Genomic DNA, 18357 nt, shown 5'->3' with positions numbered 1-18357 from the left:
CACTTTACATATGGAGCTCTTCATGATAGTAGCATCAAATGATAGTACGTAATGTGAAAGGTGTCGCTTGTGATGAACACATGGCTGAACTATCAGTTGACTCTATAGATCCACTTAGCTCTTTTTAGCATCTTTCAGCTGAGTGTTCACATCCCACAGTAAAACTGTTTTAGTTTAGTTTAGCTTTAGTTAATTTTTAATTTCTAGCTACAGTATTGGGAGCTGTCTTCAGTTGTCATAAACCCACTATACATTGACCACATAGTTGTAACTGGCAGGTCAAAAAAGAGCAAAAAGTAGCAATAACCTTTCTGAAAATCGTCATCCAGAACTAGAATTAGACTTCTGCACCTCCTCTTGGCTCTGTATTCAAGTTTTAGAAAAATCTACCCTGTGATGGAAAGCTTTGGCCAATCACAGGTCGGTAAGATAGTTGATCATTGAGTCTCATACGCTTCAGGTCTGTGCTGCAGCTTTAATATTGATTTAATCATGTATGAATGAATGACTACCAAATGTTTAATAAAGCATAAAAAAGTAATGCGCTGCTCCCTGTCACAGAGTTGTCAGTGCTGTTTACAGTGTTTAAACATTTATTGAACATTAGGTAGTTTTGCTGTGCAGCACAATATCTCAGTTCAAACAAATCATGTTTTCATAGCAAGTAAAGCAGTAGGGATCGATGACACCTGAAGGGGGTGGGTGTCTGTGATTATTGGTCAGGGGTTTGGCTGTTCAACAGACCTTGGATCTAACATGAAAGTGTGTGTCTCTTTTCTCAGTGTGTGGGAGATCGTGGGTCAACAGGGTGGCGGTCTGTCCGTGCTGAGGACCTTCCGGCTAATGCGGGTGCTGAAGCTGGTCCGTTTCATGCCTGCCCTGCAGAGACAGTTGGTGGTGCTGATGAAGACCATGGACAACGTGGCCACCTTCTGCATGCTGCTCATGCTCTTTATCTTCATCTTCAGGTAGCCAGAGGGAGAATGACACACAGTTGTTAGACTGAAATAGAAAAACCGTAGAGTTAAACTAAAGGGAGTTCGATCAGCTACCATGAAATAAATTCTGTAGACGGAATGAAAGCACAGAGGTGTGGAATCAAAGTAAATTGGTAGACCAGTAATGCGGGAGGCAACGGGCTGAGAGAAGCGCAGATCAGCACAGACATGTGACAGGAAGACTGAGATCAGTCGATGGGATGATGAGACTTAAATGATTCCTTCTTTTTGTCAGCAGCCCTTCTTTCTGCCTGGTTAGGCCTGGGGCTGAGCTCAACAAAATCACATGTGGAGGTTTCCAGCCCTTGTCCAATACACACAAACACACACATATCTGATCGTCCCAGGAAAAAATATTCAGGGCTTTGTTGCTAAATATATGCAAATGTGGAGGGGAAGACTTTATTGGTTTCTTTCAAAAATGGGTCATTTCCCTTAAAAGCCCCTGAAAACTGGCTTTTACTTGGTATTTCTCTATAGTATAAAATATTCATGACAAGGAAGATCAAAGTAAAAAAGAGTTTAACCCCCAAAAGCTTCAGTCTGATCTGTTTTAAATCACTTTATCCAGCCTGTGGCAGTGTGGTTTGATACCTACCGCTTATCATCTGTTTAAGACTCAGATGTTGCTGAATACTGATCACCTCCGTTTTTCCACCAGAGCTCCGCCCCGTCGTACCAGAAAGATGAGCAGTAAAAAAAGAACGACAGATGTCTCTAAAGTAAAAGAACCAAAACTGGAGAACAGTGTGTTATGATTAATAATTCAATTAGTCTGGACTCCATCACTCACAATAAGAAGCTTGAGAAAATACAGTTTTCATAGGCTTGAGATGTTTCCAACATTAAACATTTAATTATACCAATTATTTCCAGCTGAAAATATTAGGAAATAATTGTGATTCGTTTGGAGTGAATTCATGTCCTGTTGGCTGCACGCAGTAATGTCACACCACATTATCAGAAATAATATTACTTGCATCTGTGTGGTGGAGTTTGCAACAGAACCTTCTGAGTGTGTGTGTGCTTTCGATACAGTACGGTCACAAACATATTTGTAGCAGGTGAAAGTGTGTGTGTGTGTATCTGCTTTATTTCAGCAGCTTGTCTGGGTGTGTGTCTCTGTGATTGCATGTAAGAGAGGGCACACATGCACCTTAACACACATACACACACACACACATACACACACACACACACAGTTTCCAAGGGCCTTAGATTAACAGCCTCTGATTTGAGTGAAGACTTGCCAAGTTGACACAGCAGAGGCCTGTTCATTGATCCCTCGGCTCCAGTTGAGCTCCAGTGTGTTTTTTTGTGAATAGAAGACAGACTGCAGTGCAGACTCACTGCTGCTTCATAATAATAACACCCCCGGTTATATGTCTTACTGTATGTAGCTGTGAGTTGTCTGTCTTTCACTGTGTGTTTTCTTCTCTTGCTCCTGCCAGTCTTTATTTACACAGCGTATATTTAGCTATGCTGATCGAGGTTCCTTCTCTTTGAATCTTTGCAAAGCACATAACTCAAAGAACACAACAACAGTAGACATAACAAAGAAATGCATACCCGTGTGGATTGTGTAATTCTCCACACTTTTCCAAATATTTTTGTATTTACTCTTCAGAGACCAGCTACAGGTAACCTGGCTCATAAGTCTTAGTTAGTTAGTAAGATGTACTGTAGCAGCTAAAGAGAAATGGCACAACAAGCGAATCAGCTCTTCCTTTATTTTTCCTTTATTCTCCGTATCTGTACTCTTTACTTCATCTCCTCTTAAACTCTTCTCTTTTTACAGATGAAACAATATTTATAATGAATTCTTCCTTTAAAGGGAAAGACTCACTATCTGCAGGAAAAATAGTTACAGTATTTGCTGAATTTCTGAGAGTGAGATTAAAAGATTGATGCAGCTCTTTCTCGCATCTCTGTGCATTAAATATGGAGCTAGAGCTGGTAGTCATATAAAGTAGTAAAGACAGTGAGCAGGGGAAAACAGCCAGCCTGCCTCTGACCAAAGTTTAAAAGTTCATTTGTTTAATCTGTACAATCTGAAGTTTCATTCTCTGACTATTTCTTAAAGAACTTGTGACTTCCCAGAGCCTTGTCATCACAATGAGGTTTCCAGGCAACCAGCGGAGACACTGCACAAACGACCTGGGCGGACGGATGAGCTGTTGTTATTCAGGACATTTTTTCAGCATACGGCTCCCTGTGAAACCACAAATGATCAATTTCACAGCACTGCTTCGTGTACGGATTCAACAAATGATGTGCAACAAGTTAGTTAGTGAGCTCTGAGAGTGTGGCTACCTGTTTCTCCACTGTCTTCATACTATCATAAGCTAATCCCGCCACAGCGCAAGGATAGTTCTGCACTCTCAGAAAGAAAACAAATACTGTCGGACTGTTCCTTTAATTTCTAGAGTAGTGTAAACATATCTCAGTTGGTTTCTATGATTTTCATTTGTCTGAGTAAAAACACACGAGGTGTCACTGCCATGGGTGTGTGACGCTCTCCATGGTGCTGAACCTAACCTGGCATATGCACTCCATTTCCACTTCCTTTCTTGGCAACATTTATGCCTCAATGCATTATGGCCAAACAGTGTATAAACCAGTGACTCTTTCTCACCTGTCAATGGCTGACCAAACCTGGTCTTTTTGTTATCTTTGCTGCATTTCTGCTCATAAAACTAGAGTTTTTTGTTATCTTTGCTGCATTTCTGCTCATAAAACTAGAGTTAGTGCCTGTTGTAAAAGTTGAATACTTGTAGTTATGGTTAAGCATGACAGTCCTCTCAGCAGTGATTACCACTAATGTTTAGTGGGCTATGTTCTGCAACAGCTGTTTTATAATCAGGTATAATCAGCATGGCGCAAACAACTCTTCAACATGTTAATATCCTGTTATTTGTACTATGTCAAATGGGTTGGCTTGATGTAAACAATGCTCTGTTTCCTGTTTTCTCCTGTGTCAGCATCCTCGGAATGCATCTGTTTGGTTGTAAGTTTGGGTCTGAGAGGGATGGAGACACCCTGCCAGACAGGAAGAACTTTGACTCTCTTCTCTGGGCCATAGTGACTGTCTTCCAGGTGAGCACACCCCTCCCCTTATCCCTGTTAAATATTCACATTTCTCTGTGTTATGGCCAATTTAGCTGTAGCTTTATGCGCGACTTCACAGTCTGTTGAGGAAGTAAAAAAATCAGCGGCGGGATGACCTAAAGGTATGCGAGTACATCTACCATCTGGACGCTTGAACTTCCTGTCTGATCAAACTGTACCCACTGAAACGCCCCCAAGCAACCGACTGAACATCTTTCTTCTTCATTTGTGCTGAATGAAGCAGCACCCCATTCAGAGGCTGAAAAGACAATTTCCTCCTGAATAAATAAAATATATCGAATCAAATATTCTTAGTTCTCATATCCCCTCTCTCCCTAACTGCCTGGCCTTTATCTATCTTCCTCATTTTCTTCCACTCAGCTAATTTCCCAAGTATCATACACACTGTTGGTTAAGTAGGCCTGCTTCTTACATTATGTCACCTTGGATTAGTGATTTGACTCAAATGTCCTCTGTGGGATCCAACCATCCATCCATTATTACTGCATATCCTCTTGTAGGGTAGTTATCACCCCTAATATAGTAACCATTCATAATTCAGTGAAACATCTGATCAGGGACCATGTAAAGTTTCAGCATGTCTCGACGCACATGACATTGAACTGACACGTCTGTTCTCATGTTGCACATGGCGACTTCAGCGATTCAGTGCATGCAGGGTTGAGTCTTTTCAAATGAAAAACTTGTGGTTACATAATGTGTTAACATTTTATGTTTTTCACAGGAAAATGCCTACTTAAAATTAAACACAGATTGTCCAATCATTGCATAGCAATTTTAACTAGACACAGCAAAACTTGGTCCAAATGAAAGCACAAGAACAAATGTAAACAGTGTGTTTAATCTGCTTTAATTCAAGGCTAACTCCCTCGCTACCTACAACACTAACCTAACTCAGAGGAGCCAAGGCGCACGTTGTTAACAAACTACATTTGTTTGTGGGGTTACATAATACATTTTAATAAAGCCCCAGTCACAACTAGCACAACCTGTAGTATTCCCTCTCTGTATAGAAGTCGCTCCTGCATGCTAACAGAGTTTTGCGTAATACTAGTTGTCCTCCTGTGCTGTTTTATTTCATTTGGGGAAGTTTATACTCCAGTAACACCAGCCAGTTACCTGAGATGTTGTTACTTTAGCCAAAGTAGTGTCAGTCCTCATCCAAAAAGTTTAAGGGCTTTAAAAATACCAAGTGTGTAAGTTTAGCAGCCAAACAGTCCGATCTTATATTTTTCCTACATAGAATACTGCAACACAAAAACAATGCTTTCTTTCTTTCTTTCTTTCTTTCTTTCTTTCTTTCTTTCTTTCTATAGCATTAGCTCACTAGCTATGTAACGTTAGCTGTTTATTTTTTCCCTGGTTCCCTTTGTACATAGCCATCCAGTGTGTATTTAAATACTATCTAATAAGAATTGTTGTAAAAAAAAAAAAAAAGGTCATTTGGAAACATTAGCTTTTTTTTTTCAAGCTTTATTTGATAGAGACAGCTGAAGAGTGACAGGAATGCTGGGATGTATGTGGGAAAGAGCCACAGGTCGGATTCAAACCCTGGGCTTCTGCAGCAAGGACTGAGCCTTCGCACATGGGACGGCTGCTCTACCAACTGAGCAGCTAAACACTGCCCCAAAAAAGACAGACAACTCTTAACAAACTTGTGAAGCTAGCTACAGCTGATAAATCTGGTAGCGCTGGCTTGTAATGAGAATCTAGGATCCACTTACCCAGCAGTAGCAATGCAAATGGCATATCTCTTTTGTGGTAATGAAACATAATGAAGTAGTAATAAAAACAGTATCTAAAGGGGACGATGCTACGTGAATGGTAAATTATTATGAAGATACTATTAAACTAGAAGAATCATTCCTGAACAACATGATAAAAATATATATTTATTCACATAAATACTTCCCTCTCCTCTGCTGCAGATCCTAACCCAGGAGGATTGGAACAAGGTATTATATAACGGCATGGCTTCCACTTCTCCGGTAGCTGCCCTGTACTTCATCGCGCTCATGACCTTTGGCAACTACGTCCTCTTCAACTTGCTGGTGGCCATCTTGGTCGAGGGTTTCCAAACAGAGGTATAGTGTTGCTGGTCACACATGCACAAAACCACCATATAAAAAATTCCAAACATATAGTTTAAATGATCTGTTTTGTTTTGAAATTCAGTCTCTTTTCCTCTGTGAAAGGATCTGTGAGAAATCTGCCATTGATTGTTCATCTTCCTTTAAATGCAGGTCATCGTGTTGAATCTTGAACAGTAATCTGGCTTCCTTCCAGGTCTTAACACAAATATTTTCTGTAGAGGGGTTAAAGCGATTTGGAAACCGATGTTAACATATTCTTGTCATTATTCATGCCAGTTCTTAGGAAAATTTGGTTTTGAGACACCAGGCTAAGTTACTCAGTGAGGTGCTTATTTATCACACACTAGACTAATGGATGGATGTTCACGCCCACACTTACATAACAGATTCATAAACACTGTGCGCATTAACCTATACCTTTCTTGCACTCTCTGCGGCGGGTTATGCGAGGACATGAGATCACACTGGTTGCAGCGTTTCATTTTTCTCTCCTCTTTGTCTTCATCTCCTTGTCAGCCTCTTCTCCTCCTCCCACTCTTTCCCACTATCTCAGCAGTCATCCTCATTATTGTTCTGCTTATTTGCCAATGCAGTCATGCCATAAAGTACATCATAAGAGAAGTATGTCTGCTAGACTAGACTGTGCTGCAGCCCACATCTCCCACAACCCCCGTTTCATCGGTCTCATGCTAGGATACCTTCTTCTTATGCCCACCCGATCTTTCCCCTCCTTAGTACAACTCTTCCTATGTCATAAAACAAAAGTGATATATTATCCACCGCCACGCTATGTTTGTGATTCTTGTCTGGGACAGAAAAGACAGCAAAAAGAGAGCTGAGAAGCTAGATTAATGACTTAATGATTAATGTTTTTGTTTAGAGACAGCAGCTGAGAAAAACAGTTTCCCCCGGAATGTTTTTGGGTCTATCAGTAATGAAGAAGTTGAAAGTCATCGAGCTGCTCTTCACTTCTCAGCCAGCCCATTTGGAGCGTACGGAGCTATATCTGAGACAGATAGAGTGACTGAAAGAAAGGAATAGAGGATGAGACAAGATGGAGAGCGTAAATCACACAGTATTAAGCCTTTCTTTGGCTGTCGACTTGTCTTCCACTCTCTCTCTCTTCAAGGGGTGACAGCACCTTGCTTTGATCTCTGATGCTCTTCAGCTCTTTGGATGAGAGGAGGGAGAATAGATGAGAGGTGGCAGAGAGAGAAGCTGACAGCCTCATAAAATATGGATTAATTGGAATGGGCTTCTCCTGTTATTGTGCTTATCTGCTGTACAAATATCAAGTGCATGACGATAGAAAATGGAATTGCATAGGAGGTGGGAAACATTGTCCATAGCTGCTGAAGGCAGCATGGAAGCTTTACATGAAGTCCAAGACTGGAATTATTACATTTCTGTTGACTTGTTAAAGTCAAACTGTAATTAAAATAAGCTTTTACTACTTGGCTGTTTGTTTTGAACTGTGACTAAATTAGAACAAAGTTGTAATTAGCAAAATGAAGAATTGAAAGTTTTATTTATTTTCCTGCAGTGACAGCACAGCTTTTATCAGTGTTCCATGGGTGTGAATAATGTAATTTGATTGGTGCAGTATCTGTGTGGAGGGGGACCATACATAGCTTGTAATATCACTTAAATTCCTACGGCCACACAGACAGCTAACCAGATGGAGTGCAAACACTGTTAGCCGTTGCTTAGCCCCATCTGTGATTTGAGCACTGTACTCATCATCATCATTCAATGACTTCCATTAGCTGTAAACTTTGACAGTTTGGTCATTTCCCTTTAGCAGAATTGGATCCAAGAAAGAAGGACAGCTAATGCTAGCCACCCCCCTCCCTTTCTACAATGTGAGATGAACACTCCATGTAGCCATGAAAGATCTTCGAGCCCAGTGTTGAAAAACCTGTGGTTACAGAAAAGGAAGAAACCTACCAAAAATTAAACACATAGCCTCTGAAATATCACAGAACAAGTGACAAACAAATGTTCGGAAACTAGGTTATCTAGCTTTCACCCTGTGTAAACTTACAATTTTTGCTATATTTTTGTATTAGTGGCAAAAGATTTCCCTCTGGAGCTGGTGAAGACCAAAAACTGAGCTACAAGGAGAATAAATATTAGGCTTTGCCACGTAGACAGAAACACCTTGAAATGAATGCTAATGTTACTATCTGCTGGATGTGACTAGTTTGCTAACAAGTTTGCCACATCAACTTAACAGATGATAACGTGTTAATATTGTTGTTATCCCAGATGACCAAAGAAATGAGTTACTGCAAGTTTAACAGCACAACGGTCCTCACCAAAGATTGGAAGTTATAAAGAGACTGCTGACAATGCTAACACTTTATAACTAATGCTTTGAGGACACAATAGCTCCAGTGTCATTTTAGTTTATATCTCCTTTAAAACTGAGAAGAGTTTAAACATCAGTTTGAATGTTTATAGTGCCTTGTTTTTTTTTTATGTGTAATTCTGTTAAAAACTATGTGAGGAAAGAGATGCGAGAGAGAGATTTCCATAAACACGATGTATACACACACACACAAACAAACAGAAAGCCTTATGGTCTATTAACTTGTCTTCTGTTCTTCCCCTCTGCACTCCCATATCATCAGATTGCTGTCGGCTTAATTCTCCCTCTCCTTTTTCAACTTAACATCCTTTTCTGCAAACACTAAGTTTATTTTTAGTCAGCCAAACTTTCCCTGCGTCAGGGTTGCTAGGTAACGGGCGCTTGAACGATGTGTGCTAAGCAAGGGGAGATGTATGGATGTGGAGCCAAGACACACACAGCTACGCACAAAATAAAGCGTATTACATCTAATGTCCATATGGCTGTAGACATAAAGGCAGGAGGGGGAGAATCATCTCAAAGGATGTTTTTTCAGTCTTCCTTGTCTGATTTTATTTTCTTGATTTAACTCCTTCCTCCATCCTCTTCATACTCTCTCATCGTGTCTCTCTGCCAGGTTGTGACAGTGTGAATATTCGCTGCAGAGAGTGCAACCAGGCCTATCGGTTTCTTTATGGAGACCTCTTAACGGCACAGAGACAAAAGTTGTTCTTCTTTTTTTATTACCTCTCACTGTGACAAGAAACACATTTCACACATACGCAAACACGCACAATTCACACCTAAGCACACGGACGTACTTGACAAGTCAGCTGCAGAGGAACGCTTTAATGTTGAGCGCAGTATATCCTGGACGATGCACAGCTGCACTGCACTGTCGTTAAATTTATATGTCAAAATCATTTTCATTACTGCTTTCTGTCCCAATGATTTTCACACTAAACATCAGTGGACCAACTGGAGGGTAAACCGTGGCTCTGCTCTTCACTTCTACTCTTTGCCGTCCTCACTTCTCATGCTTTCAAAGAATCCAAGTTGCTGAAATACACATGCACATGACTACGCGCTGTGATCCGAGACAGTCGCTTTGATATGCTCTGTTGCATGGTAAAGTCAGAAATGTTACAACAGGCTGAATCTCCTTTAACTCTTTCCTTCTGCTCTTGTCTACTGCCGTGGTTCCACTACTCACCTCTATGCCTCTTTTCCTGTGTGCGCCTCCCTCTTCTGTCCGGCTGCACCGATCACTTCCACTATAGGAAGTGTCCAAGCGGGAGGAATTGCATGCCCAGCTGAGCCTAATTCAGCTGCCTGTAGACTCAGGGGTATGTAAAGCGCTGCAGCTCTGCCTTCCTCCCCTCCCTCCATTTAATTGACTAACCGCCCTCCATCATCCTCCCCTCTGCCCTCCCTCTCCACCCGTTGTCCTCATCCTTCCCTACAGAGGCTTTGCAGTTATGTGTCAGATCTCTCAGCAGCCACAGCTTGGAGGTTCTTCTTTTTAATGGATGAATATACACCAATAACAATATTACTCAAAGTGTATGTAGGTCAGTTTTCTTGCTTTTGTGCATAATTTTGGCTGATTAACAAGCCAGCCAAGATCATTTATCACATACACTAATGCTGCTAATAAATTCCCAGCTGATACTAGCTACTAGAGCCTCAAAGGGCCACTCTACCCATATGACAAAATTATCTTCTGTATTTTCTAACGTGCTGTTGCCATGCAGATCATTTGAATTTAATTCACCAAGGTTTTTGAGATCTTCCCTGCTGAATGTCTTGCTGCCAACTCAGTTCAATAGAGTACTGAACAAAGAAGTAAGAGTACAGTTCATTTTCAGCATAGGCACTTTCAGGTGACCTGCAATTGAAGCTTTTCCAAGGTTTGAATGGATATCAAACTCTCCCAAATGAATTATAAGCACAAAGATGAGAAACTGTGCTGGAAAATATCTGGTTCTTTGATAAACAGAAATAAAACCTGTGTACATGAAAGTGTAAAGAAAGAAGTCAGCTACAACTCCAAACATGAATTCTGGTGGACATCCAAGACAATAGAGCTTGAAATTATTTGAGTGGACCATTAACAGCAACCAGGGACGTGTCCAGATGGTGACCCTAGATTAGCAAAACTCTCGTGACAGTCCCCGTTGTTTCTGCATATGGGACAAGTTTGCCTTCAGGCCTTTCAGCCAGGAAGCTGCTGTTCATGTCCCATGTGAAACAAAACACAAAGTTGGCTTATTATTTTAACCCAAGCCATGATCATTCCTGGGCCCTAACCAAGTAGTTTATTACCTGCCCATAACCAAACTGAAATAAAAAACAATTTGAAAAGTTAAAAAAATGAAAAAAAATTTAACTAAGTCTAAGCTAACATTAACTTTTGGATTCCCGTGCAACACTGACCAGTCCTAAGGATTGTGGTTTAAGTCCTGTGAGTGATCCATCATCCACCATGACCACGTCCCTGTGTGGACTTGGTCGCTATTCATAATACGTCACCTTTGGCTTTGTTAAATTACCAGTTTCTCTTGTTTTTTTAAAACCACAAATCTAGTCATGTCTAGTATGACTGCACATGTGCTTCAAACTTGGCGAAACAAGAATATTCTGAAGTGGAAACAATGCGTACAGATCTCATGAGAGATCTAGGGACACCATCTTGACATGACCGCTAAAGTTTAAACTTTGGAGAAACTTCATGATACACGTATTTGGCATTTCAAGTCAATCCACTTATTTTCAAGTTTGGGTCAACTTTGAACAATTATGGCAACTATTACTCTTCTCATTGGCAACAATCACTGGGTCCTTCCCTATACTGTAGGAACAGTTGCTCATGAATGGGTATCATTGTATTTAGAACCACCCATCTTTAACAAACTGATGGAAGAGACATGATTTTGCAGAAGCAAAGTTAAAATAATTATTACTGATGACCATAACCCAACAACAACCAAGCCATACACTGGCTCAGTCACAAGTAATTTAAGCTGCAGCTTAGAAAGAATGGTGAGAACAGTTCTCGGAGTGGTCTGTGGATTGTCCTGACCAAATACAATATGTTTGGAAAGAGTTTTCAAAAGTAATTTTTCAACTCTTGCACCACAAATTGAATTTCATGCACTTCCTCTGTAATGGGGTGATGGTGCAAATATCAGCAATTCAAATCTCAAAACCTCTGTTGAACCATCCTCGTCAATACCAGTAGGGGTCACAGGAAATGTATGTTGGGCATTTTTGAAATTTGAAAAAAACTTACTATAACAGCCCAAAAAGAACTTGGAGACAGGGAAGCAACATAACACTCAGAAACAAGGACCTCCATTATGGCTGCCAGAGAATGTGTCACATCATGTAAAAGTCCTCTATCCTGCTTCTTGCATGACACCCCAGCTGCTTAGACTAACCGGGGCAGTGAGTGATTGTTCAGTGGACTTTAGGAGAGACAACAAAGTGCTTTAACACTTGCATCACTTTGCCGTGTGTCTGTGGTTTCTTTCTTTTCTTGTTCTTTTTAAAATGCAGACTCCACATCAGACCTCAGTTTGAATGCTCACCTCCCACCAGTCCTCCACCCCTCTCTCTTTTCTTTCCAGCCTCGGGGCAAGAACGCTTCACCGGCGCTGCCAAAAATCTCCCTCTCTCAGTCTCTGTTTTATCTGGCTGGAGGATAAAGATGAAGTGAAGGAGAGAGGGGGATGAGCGGGGAGGGGGAAGGGGTGAGTGCTGGCTTTTTGGGAGGCCCCGGCACAGCCAGATAAATCCAGCCGGACTAGAAGATGAGAGCTAATAAAGAGGTGGGGGGGATCAACTGTGTTTGCATGACTCAGACTCCTAAGGCAAGGCCATTACACTCTGTGAAATGAGGACAGATGATTGTAAGTCTTGTCCTCATGTCCTCTAATTTTACGCCGTTAAACACGTATCCAGGACTGATCCAGGAGTTTTTCAAATGTCCTGCAAATGTTCCAAATTGTTCTGAGGTTACTTTTTTTTTATCTTCTCATCTTGAAATACAGCAGCTCACTCAGGGCCTGAGCTTGAAATGGAGATTTGAGTGGAGTCTGCTGGCTGGTCTAATGGTTAAACCTAATGGTTCTTATAGTTTTATTCTCATATACTGCCTCTTATAGATTATATCTGTACTCTGTATACTTTGCATCCATTTTATTCACCAGCCTTCTGTGGAAGTCCAGTGCTGCCAATATTAAAATCAAATATTTTAATCAAATAGGAATTTGACAAAAATTCAATTTCCATTTTATTTATAAGTTCAGGGTACAAATGATCTGCCAATTCAAAACCAAAAAGTCAATTTATCATTTCAAATTATTATCATTAGGTTTATATTATGCTGAAAATAATTTGCAAATTGTGTTTGTCATTTGGTTTCCATTTTGGCAGTAACTACGCATTTTTTGAGTTAGCAGCGTGGGTCGGTCCACCACTTTGTTCCAGATTGAAACATCTTATTAACTGTTGAATGGATTGCCATAAAATTTAGTACAGACAGTCATGCCCCCCTCAGGATGAATTATAATGACTTTGGCAAGCCCTTACATTTTAATTGAGCTCCCCCAAATTGAAACTTTATTTGTCCAATAGTTTGTTTCAGCTGTTCTTTGGTTTTTATTGCTAATTAGCAAAAGTTAGCATGCTAACACAATGACTTAAATGATAAAATATAGACAATAAACCTGATGATTATCAGCATGTGAGCATTGTCATTGTGACCAGGTTAGCATGCTGATGTTATAGAACCACTAGCTTGTCTGTACACTCGTGTTCCATCAACTTTCAGTAGAAAGGAACAAAAGAAGTATATACTTAAAATATATATTCATATATCTATATATCTAGATTGTGATTTCATTTTTAAGTACAGTACATTTTTTCGTCTCTCTCTCGTTTCTTTGTGACAGTAAATCACCAATTTTATTATATGGAAATGAGAGCTGGATCATTACATTTTAATGTGTGCACACATGGAAATATGGGAAATGAACTTTGGTGAAATTACTTCATTTAAATATTGGCATCCCTGGGCTTCCATACATGTATTGTTGTTGTTGTGTCATCAATGCCTTGGTGTTAGAGGTTTGCTACTACAGCACAGGTATCCAATCCAATTCTGGGTTGATGGGTCTCAAATGACACTGTGATAGGCTACAATTTTGGTGGACACACACACACACACACACACACACACACACACACACACAGGCACACAATTACCTCCTATCAACATCCACCCTCCGTCTCCCATTTACACCCTTTTTGAAGTGATGTGATTGAGCTCCCCCGTGTACTGCTGGTGTCTATTATTGTCTGGCTATCAGCAGCAGGACTGGTCTGGCCCATCTTCTGCTCTCACCACCATGCCCAAATTGGGGTGGCAGAGTGTAAACAAGCTATCCAAACAACCCAGTTATTTCAGGACCAGGGATTTCCCCCGGGTCCAGTCCCCCCCTCTTCCTGCTTCATAGTTATCATCTCCACCTATCCTTTCTCCAGTGAAACCTCTATTTTCTTATGCTTGGTGAGAACTTTTCTACTTGTCTCCCAAACCCACAGTGTACTCCACACCAACATACCAACAGTGTACAGTCAGTAATATAATACAGCGGCTAACATCTCCTCTTTCCCCCACATAAGCATTAAAACCAAAGACTTGGTTGATTCCTCCTTCCACCAGTCTTATTTAATTCCGGTTCCTACCAAGATGCCTCATTCTGGAAAATAGGGAAAAGAAAGTCTTTTATTTTACCAGAGAAGTTTTTTAATTTACCCTGGCTTTTTTTTTTTTTTTTTAGAGAATTTGTTTTTTGACAGCTGAGCTATGAATTAATGCTCATCCGACAAGAATTTGTACACGATGTTCTAGAGGAAGAAAGGGTAAAAAAAAAAAAAACAGGGGAAAAGAGAGGTAAATTTGGCAGATCAGAATCAGGTCCAAGCTGGATTAGTCTCCTCTGACAGTGTGATGCGGTGTCACGACTTCACCTCAGTTGACAGTGGCATTCTGAATTGCCCTCTGCGCACCTGGAAACCAGAGGATTAGAGCAGAGCAGATCTTAGGTCAGCTCCATCTTTTGCCACGGTTGGTCAGACTGTAAAGTTTAAACTACTCTCTCTTGACCTGTCTTCGCATACAAGGAATGTGTGTTGTGGAGCATAACAAACATAGTAAGTAGAAAAATATGAACATAGATAAAAAGCAAGTACTAGCAAGTCAAGAAGCATAAATAGAAAACAGAGAATTAACAATAAAATATGAAAAAAATCTAATAAAATATGCACAACATTTTATTTAAATGAAATAGCTTTGCAATTTTGTGTAGGAATTTGAGGAAGCTCGGAGTACAGTTGATTAGACTAATATCTAATCAGAGTAGACTAATTACCTTTGAGAACCTCAATTTATAGTCAGTGTTGATAAATGTCTGCATAATAATCTATTTTCTCTGCTATAACATTATGTTTGTGTCTTAGTCCTGTATAAGGGAATTTATAAGCTATCTGCTCAAACTGGAAAAGTTAAGCTTGAACACCATACCCTACAAGAAAACAATCATTGTTAAGATGGGGCAGGTATTTAAAAATGGCTACCTAAGTTGAATGTCTGGTTTAACCCACTAGTGTAACATCTCTGATAGAGTAGTTGAATTGTTTAAATGAAAGAAAGATGCTGTTTTACTATTTACTATTTACTATTTTACATATTTATTCACCTGAAAAATTGACCTGATTGCAGATCTCATATTTAGCAGCATATTTTATATGATGGCCACACTAGAAAGGTGTGATAATTAAAGAAATAAATTAGCATAGTTTACTCTGTAAGATGTGTTCAGACAGAAAACAAAGATTTTTTTTCAGTCTAAGTATATTTGCCCAAGCCAATGTGCTAAATATACTGACATTCAATGTAAACTAACCTGCAGAGCCACAGTGATTCATAGATTCGTTTTAAACTTAAATTTGAAGTTACGTGATGACTATTTTGATAAGCGATTAATCATTTTGAGTCATTTTTTTTAAAGAAAAAAACATCAAAATTCTGATTTTAGCTTCTCCTATCTGAATATTTCCTGATTTATTTAGTCCTCTCTGACAGGAAACTGAGTATTCTTTGGGTTGTGAACAAAACAAGACATTTGAAGGCGTCAGCCTGGACTTGGATCAAACTTTCACACAAGTTTTCTGGACAAAACTACCATTACTATCGATTAATTAGGAACATTATCAACAGATCTAACTTAGTTTTGAAACTGTGTATGAAACTATGCCAGTAAATTAGCACATTTTTTTAAACTGCAGTCACACCAAGTTCACCTCCCTGTCTGAACACACCTTTACGTTGCCCTTTGTACTGTTTGACCTTTTGTATAAAAGGATTTATCATGGAGAACCACTGCAGCCAATCCATGGAGGAAACTTGGATGATGATGGTTCTTGTTTTTTCACCACTTGTTGGTCTCACTGGGTAAAACAAGGGTCAGTCCCTTAAAGCCAGCTGTTCTGTCTGTGTGCCTCAGAAAGGAGAGATGAGGGTCAGGTTGTGTCGTCGCTCATCACCTGGGCCTGTCAGGTCTGCTCCTTATGCTTATACTACAAGGTCCTCACAACAAGGCTCCTGGCCTAGCTTTGATTTCTCTGTGAGTACACACACACAGACACACTCTGTGACACTGACCTTTACGCTGACCAGAGGCTAACACGGATACAAGCTCAGCAGGGACCAGAACCAAAACCAAAAACACACCTGCTCTCCTCTCCTCCCCCCCTACCTGAAAAAGAGAGAGAGGGAGAGGAGAGGAGACACAGTACGGCTGAGCACCCTCAATGCTTAGTACTAATGCTCCACTGGGTTTGTCCTATCACAGCTGTCCTGTCTGATTGATTGTGTGTGGGTTGATGAGCCCTGTGGGAGAGGGGCTCTCTGTGGTTAAAACCAGATCTTATTTTTAAATTTATGTCTGGTGATAAATGGTTGTGGGTGTGGGCTGTGTGTTTGGTTAGCCGTACGTCTGTGTGATGGTGGATGTGTGAACATTTGTCTGCAGGATAATCTTCATAGCCAAATATTTCTAAAATATACTCTCCGGTTCAAAAGTTTGGAATCCCCCTGCTGTAAATACTTGATTCGGTACAGTTAGATGGCTGAGAGGAGTGCTCTATATTTTTGAAAGGTCTTTTATGCTTTTAGGTTGTAGAACGTCCTCCTTACAAATAGAGTCATTTTGTATGAAGGGTTTGCAAAAAAAATAAACAATTAAAGGGCAGATAGAGACAAAGATTCCTCTGAACAAGAGTGAATCAAGAATATAAGAAGACACCAGTCATTGTAAAGAAACTCGAAGCTTAGCATCAAAACCTGTGCAGATTTACAGAAAAACAGGTTCCTCTTTACTGTTAGGCGCACAGTAATGTCTATAACAAAGTGAAATTAACAGACATGTTGCTAATCTTAAAACGTCAGGATAGAAATAGAAGATTGGTCTGCTGGAACTGGATTCAAAATATCAGATGGACATACTATCAACTGACAAATCAAACCTGTTCAGTCTAACCAATGAGTTCATCCCGTGAGAAACTTGAACGTCCAAATTTAAGAGCAATCCATCGAACAGTTGCTGAGATATTTCAGTAAAAAACAAAAGTGTAAACCTCATTATTTATAGCAGCCTTTCTCAGGAGCTCCTTGTTTCCTGCTGTGAGCAAACATTTTGAAATAGGAACAAGCTGCTATTTAAATAAGTAGATGCAGAAACGTGACAGGCATGGCAACCTCTGCAGTCTCCAAGTAACCCTTGAGTTGACTGCCCTCTTAGTTCATTAGCATCCGTTCTCCTTACCTAATCTTCCCACACTTTACAGGTCTGGGGAAATCAGTGGCAAATAGTGGCTTTAACTCCAAGAAAAAAAATGGAAATACAAACAAAAAAACAAAAAAAAACACACAACACGCCCGCGGTAAACAAATACAATGTTCAGTATATCCACACCCACTTTGTCTTTCTCTCACACTCATGGGAAGTATCAAGAAAGTAATTTGTTAGTTTAAAAGGAGGTGCATGGTGATTAGGTCCTGAGGCTCTTCTGCACACAGTTTATTCACTTTGCTACCACAGAGGTCTGACTCACCCGGTCGGCATTCTATTAATCCAGAATCCACCTGGCACCCTCGCAGATATTAATGGAGTCTGCAGGCTCTGGCATAGAGCAGCAAATACAGGCAGGAACTCTGAGGTTCACTGCAGTCGGGTTGCAAAGTGGTAGGCAGTGTGAAGCAGGGGCTAGAAGAAAGTAGAGTCTGAGAAAAGATAGTAAGAAGAGTACGATTCTGCAAATGTAAGATATTTATTTATATTTAGGCTCCTTTTGACGTCGCTGTCTGGAACAATTATAGAGAACAAAACAAGGCATAAAACAGTTCTGCTGCTCTGACAAAACTCGAACTGGGTTGCTGATTTACAGATTGCCTGACACCACGATGAAGTACACTCAGAGTGTGTTGTGTGTTTGTGAAAGTGTGAAAACTGTAGATCTAGCAACCACACTGAAGCTCTTTTGTAGCTGTTTACGGGTCATGGCAAGTAAAAGGAACTGCCATTCGTCAATGTCTTTTTCCACAACATTGTGAACTCAGTATATACGGGCCAGGTTCAGTCTTAAAAGTGCTTTTTATGCACTTTCCTGGTTGAGTTTCAGTGTGGTTTCTCTGTGAACCTCCTTGCATGTCGACACTTTA

At 40.3% G+C, this 18357-nt stretch overlaps 1 protein-coding gene across 12 annotated transcripts in view; it reads left to right on the top strand.

Annotated features, from left to right (window-relative positions):
- cacna1g (calcium channel, voltage-dependent, T type, alpha 1G subunit) overlaps positions 1 to 18357 on the top strand; it is a 232489-nt gene that overhangs the window by 150330 nt on the left and 63802 nt on the right. For 9 of the 12 annotated variants that reach the window (XM_019255526.2, XM_019255528.2, XM_019255529.2 and 6 more), the window contains 4 exons: positions 783 to 968; positions 3980 to 4094; positions 6056 to 6211; positions 9851 to 9916. In XM_019255526.2, coding sequence (XP_019111071.2) covers positions 783 to 968; positions 3980 to 4094; positions 6056 to 6211; positions 9851 to 9916 — 523 coding nt within the window. The remainder of the gene's footprint in view (positions 1 to 782; positions 969 to 3979; positions 4095 to 6055; positions 6212 to 9850; positions 9917 to 18357) is intronic. The other 3 variants (XM_027289253.1, XM_019255537.2, XM_019255535.2) reach the window with 1 other exon arrangement.

Source organism: Larimichthys crocea, chromosome XVI (genome assembly GCF_000972845.2).
Source record: "Larimichthys crocea isolate SSNF chromosome XVI, L_crocea_2.0, whole genome shotgun sequence".
Lineage (NCBI taxonomy): Eukaryota > Metazoa > Chordata > Actinopteri > Sciaenidae > Larimichthys > Larimichthys crocea.
This window is presented reverse-complemented; position numbering and strand designations above follow the sequence as displayed.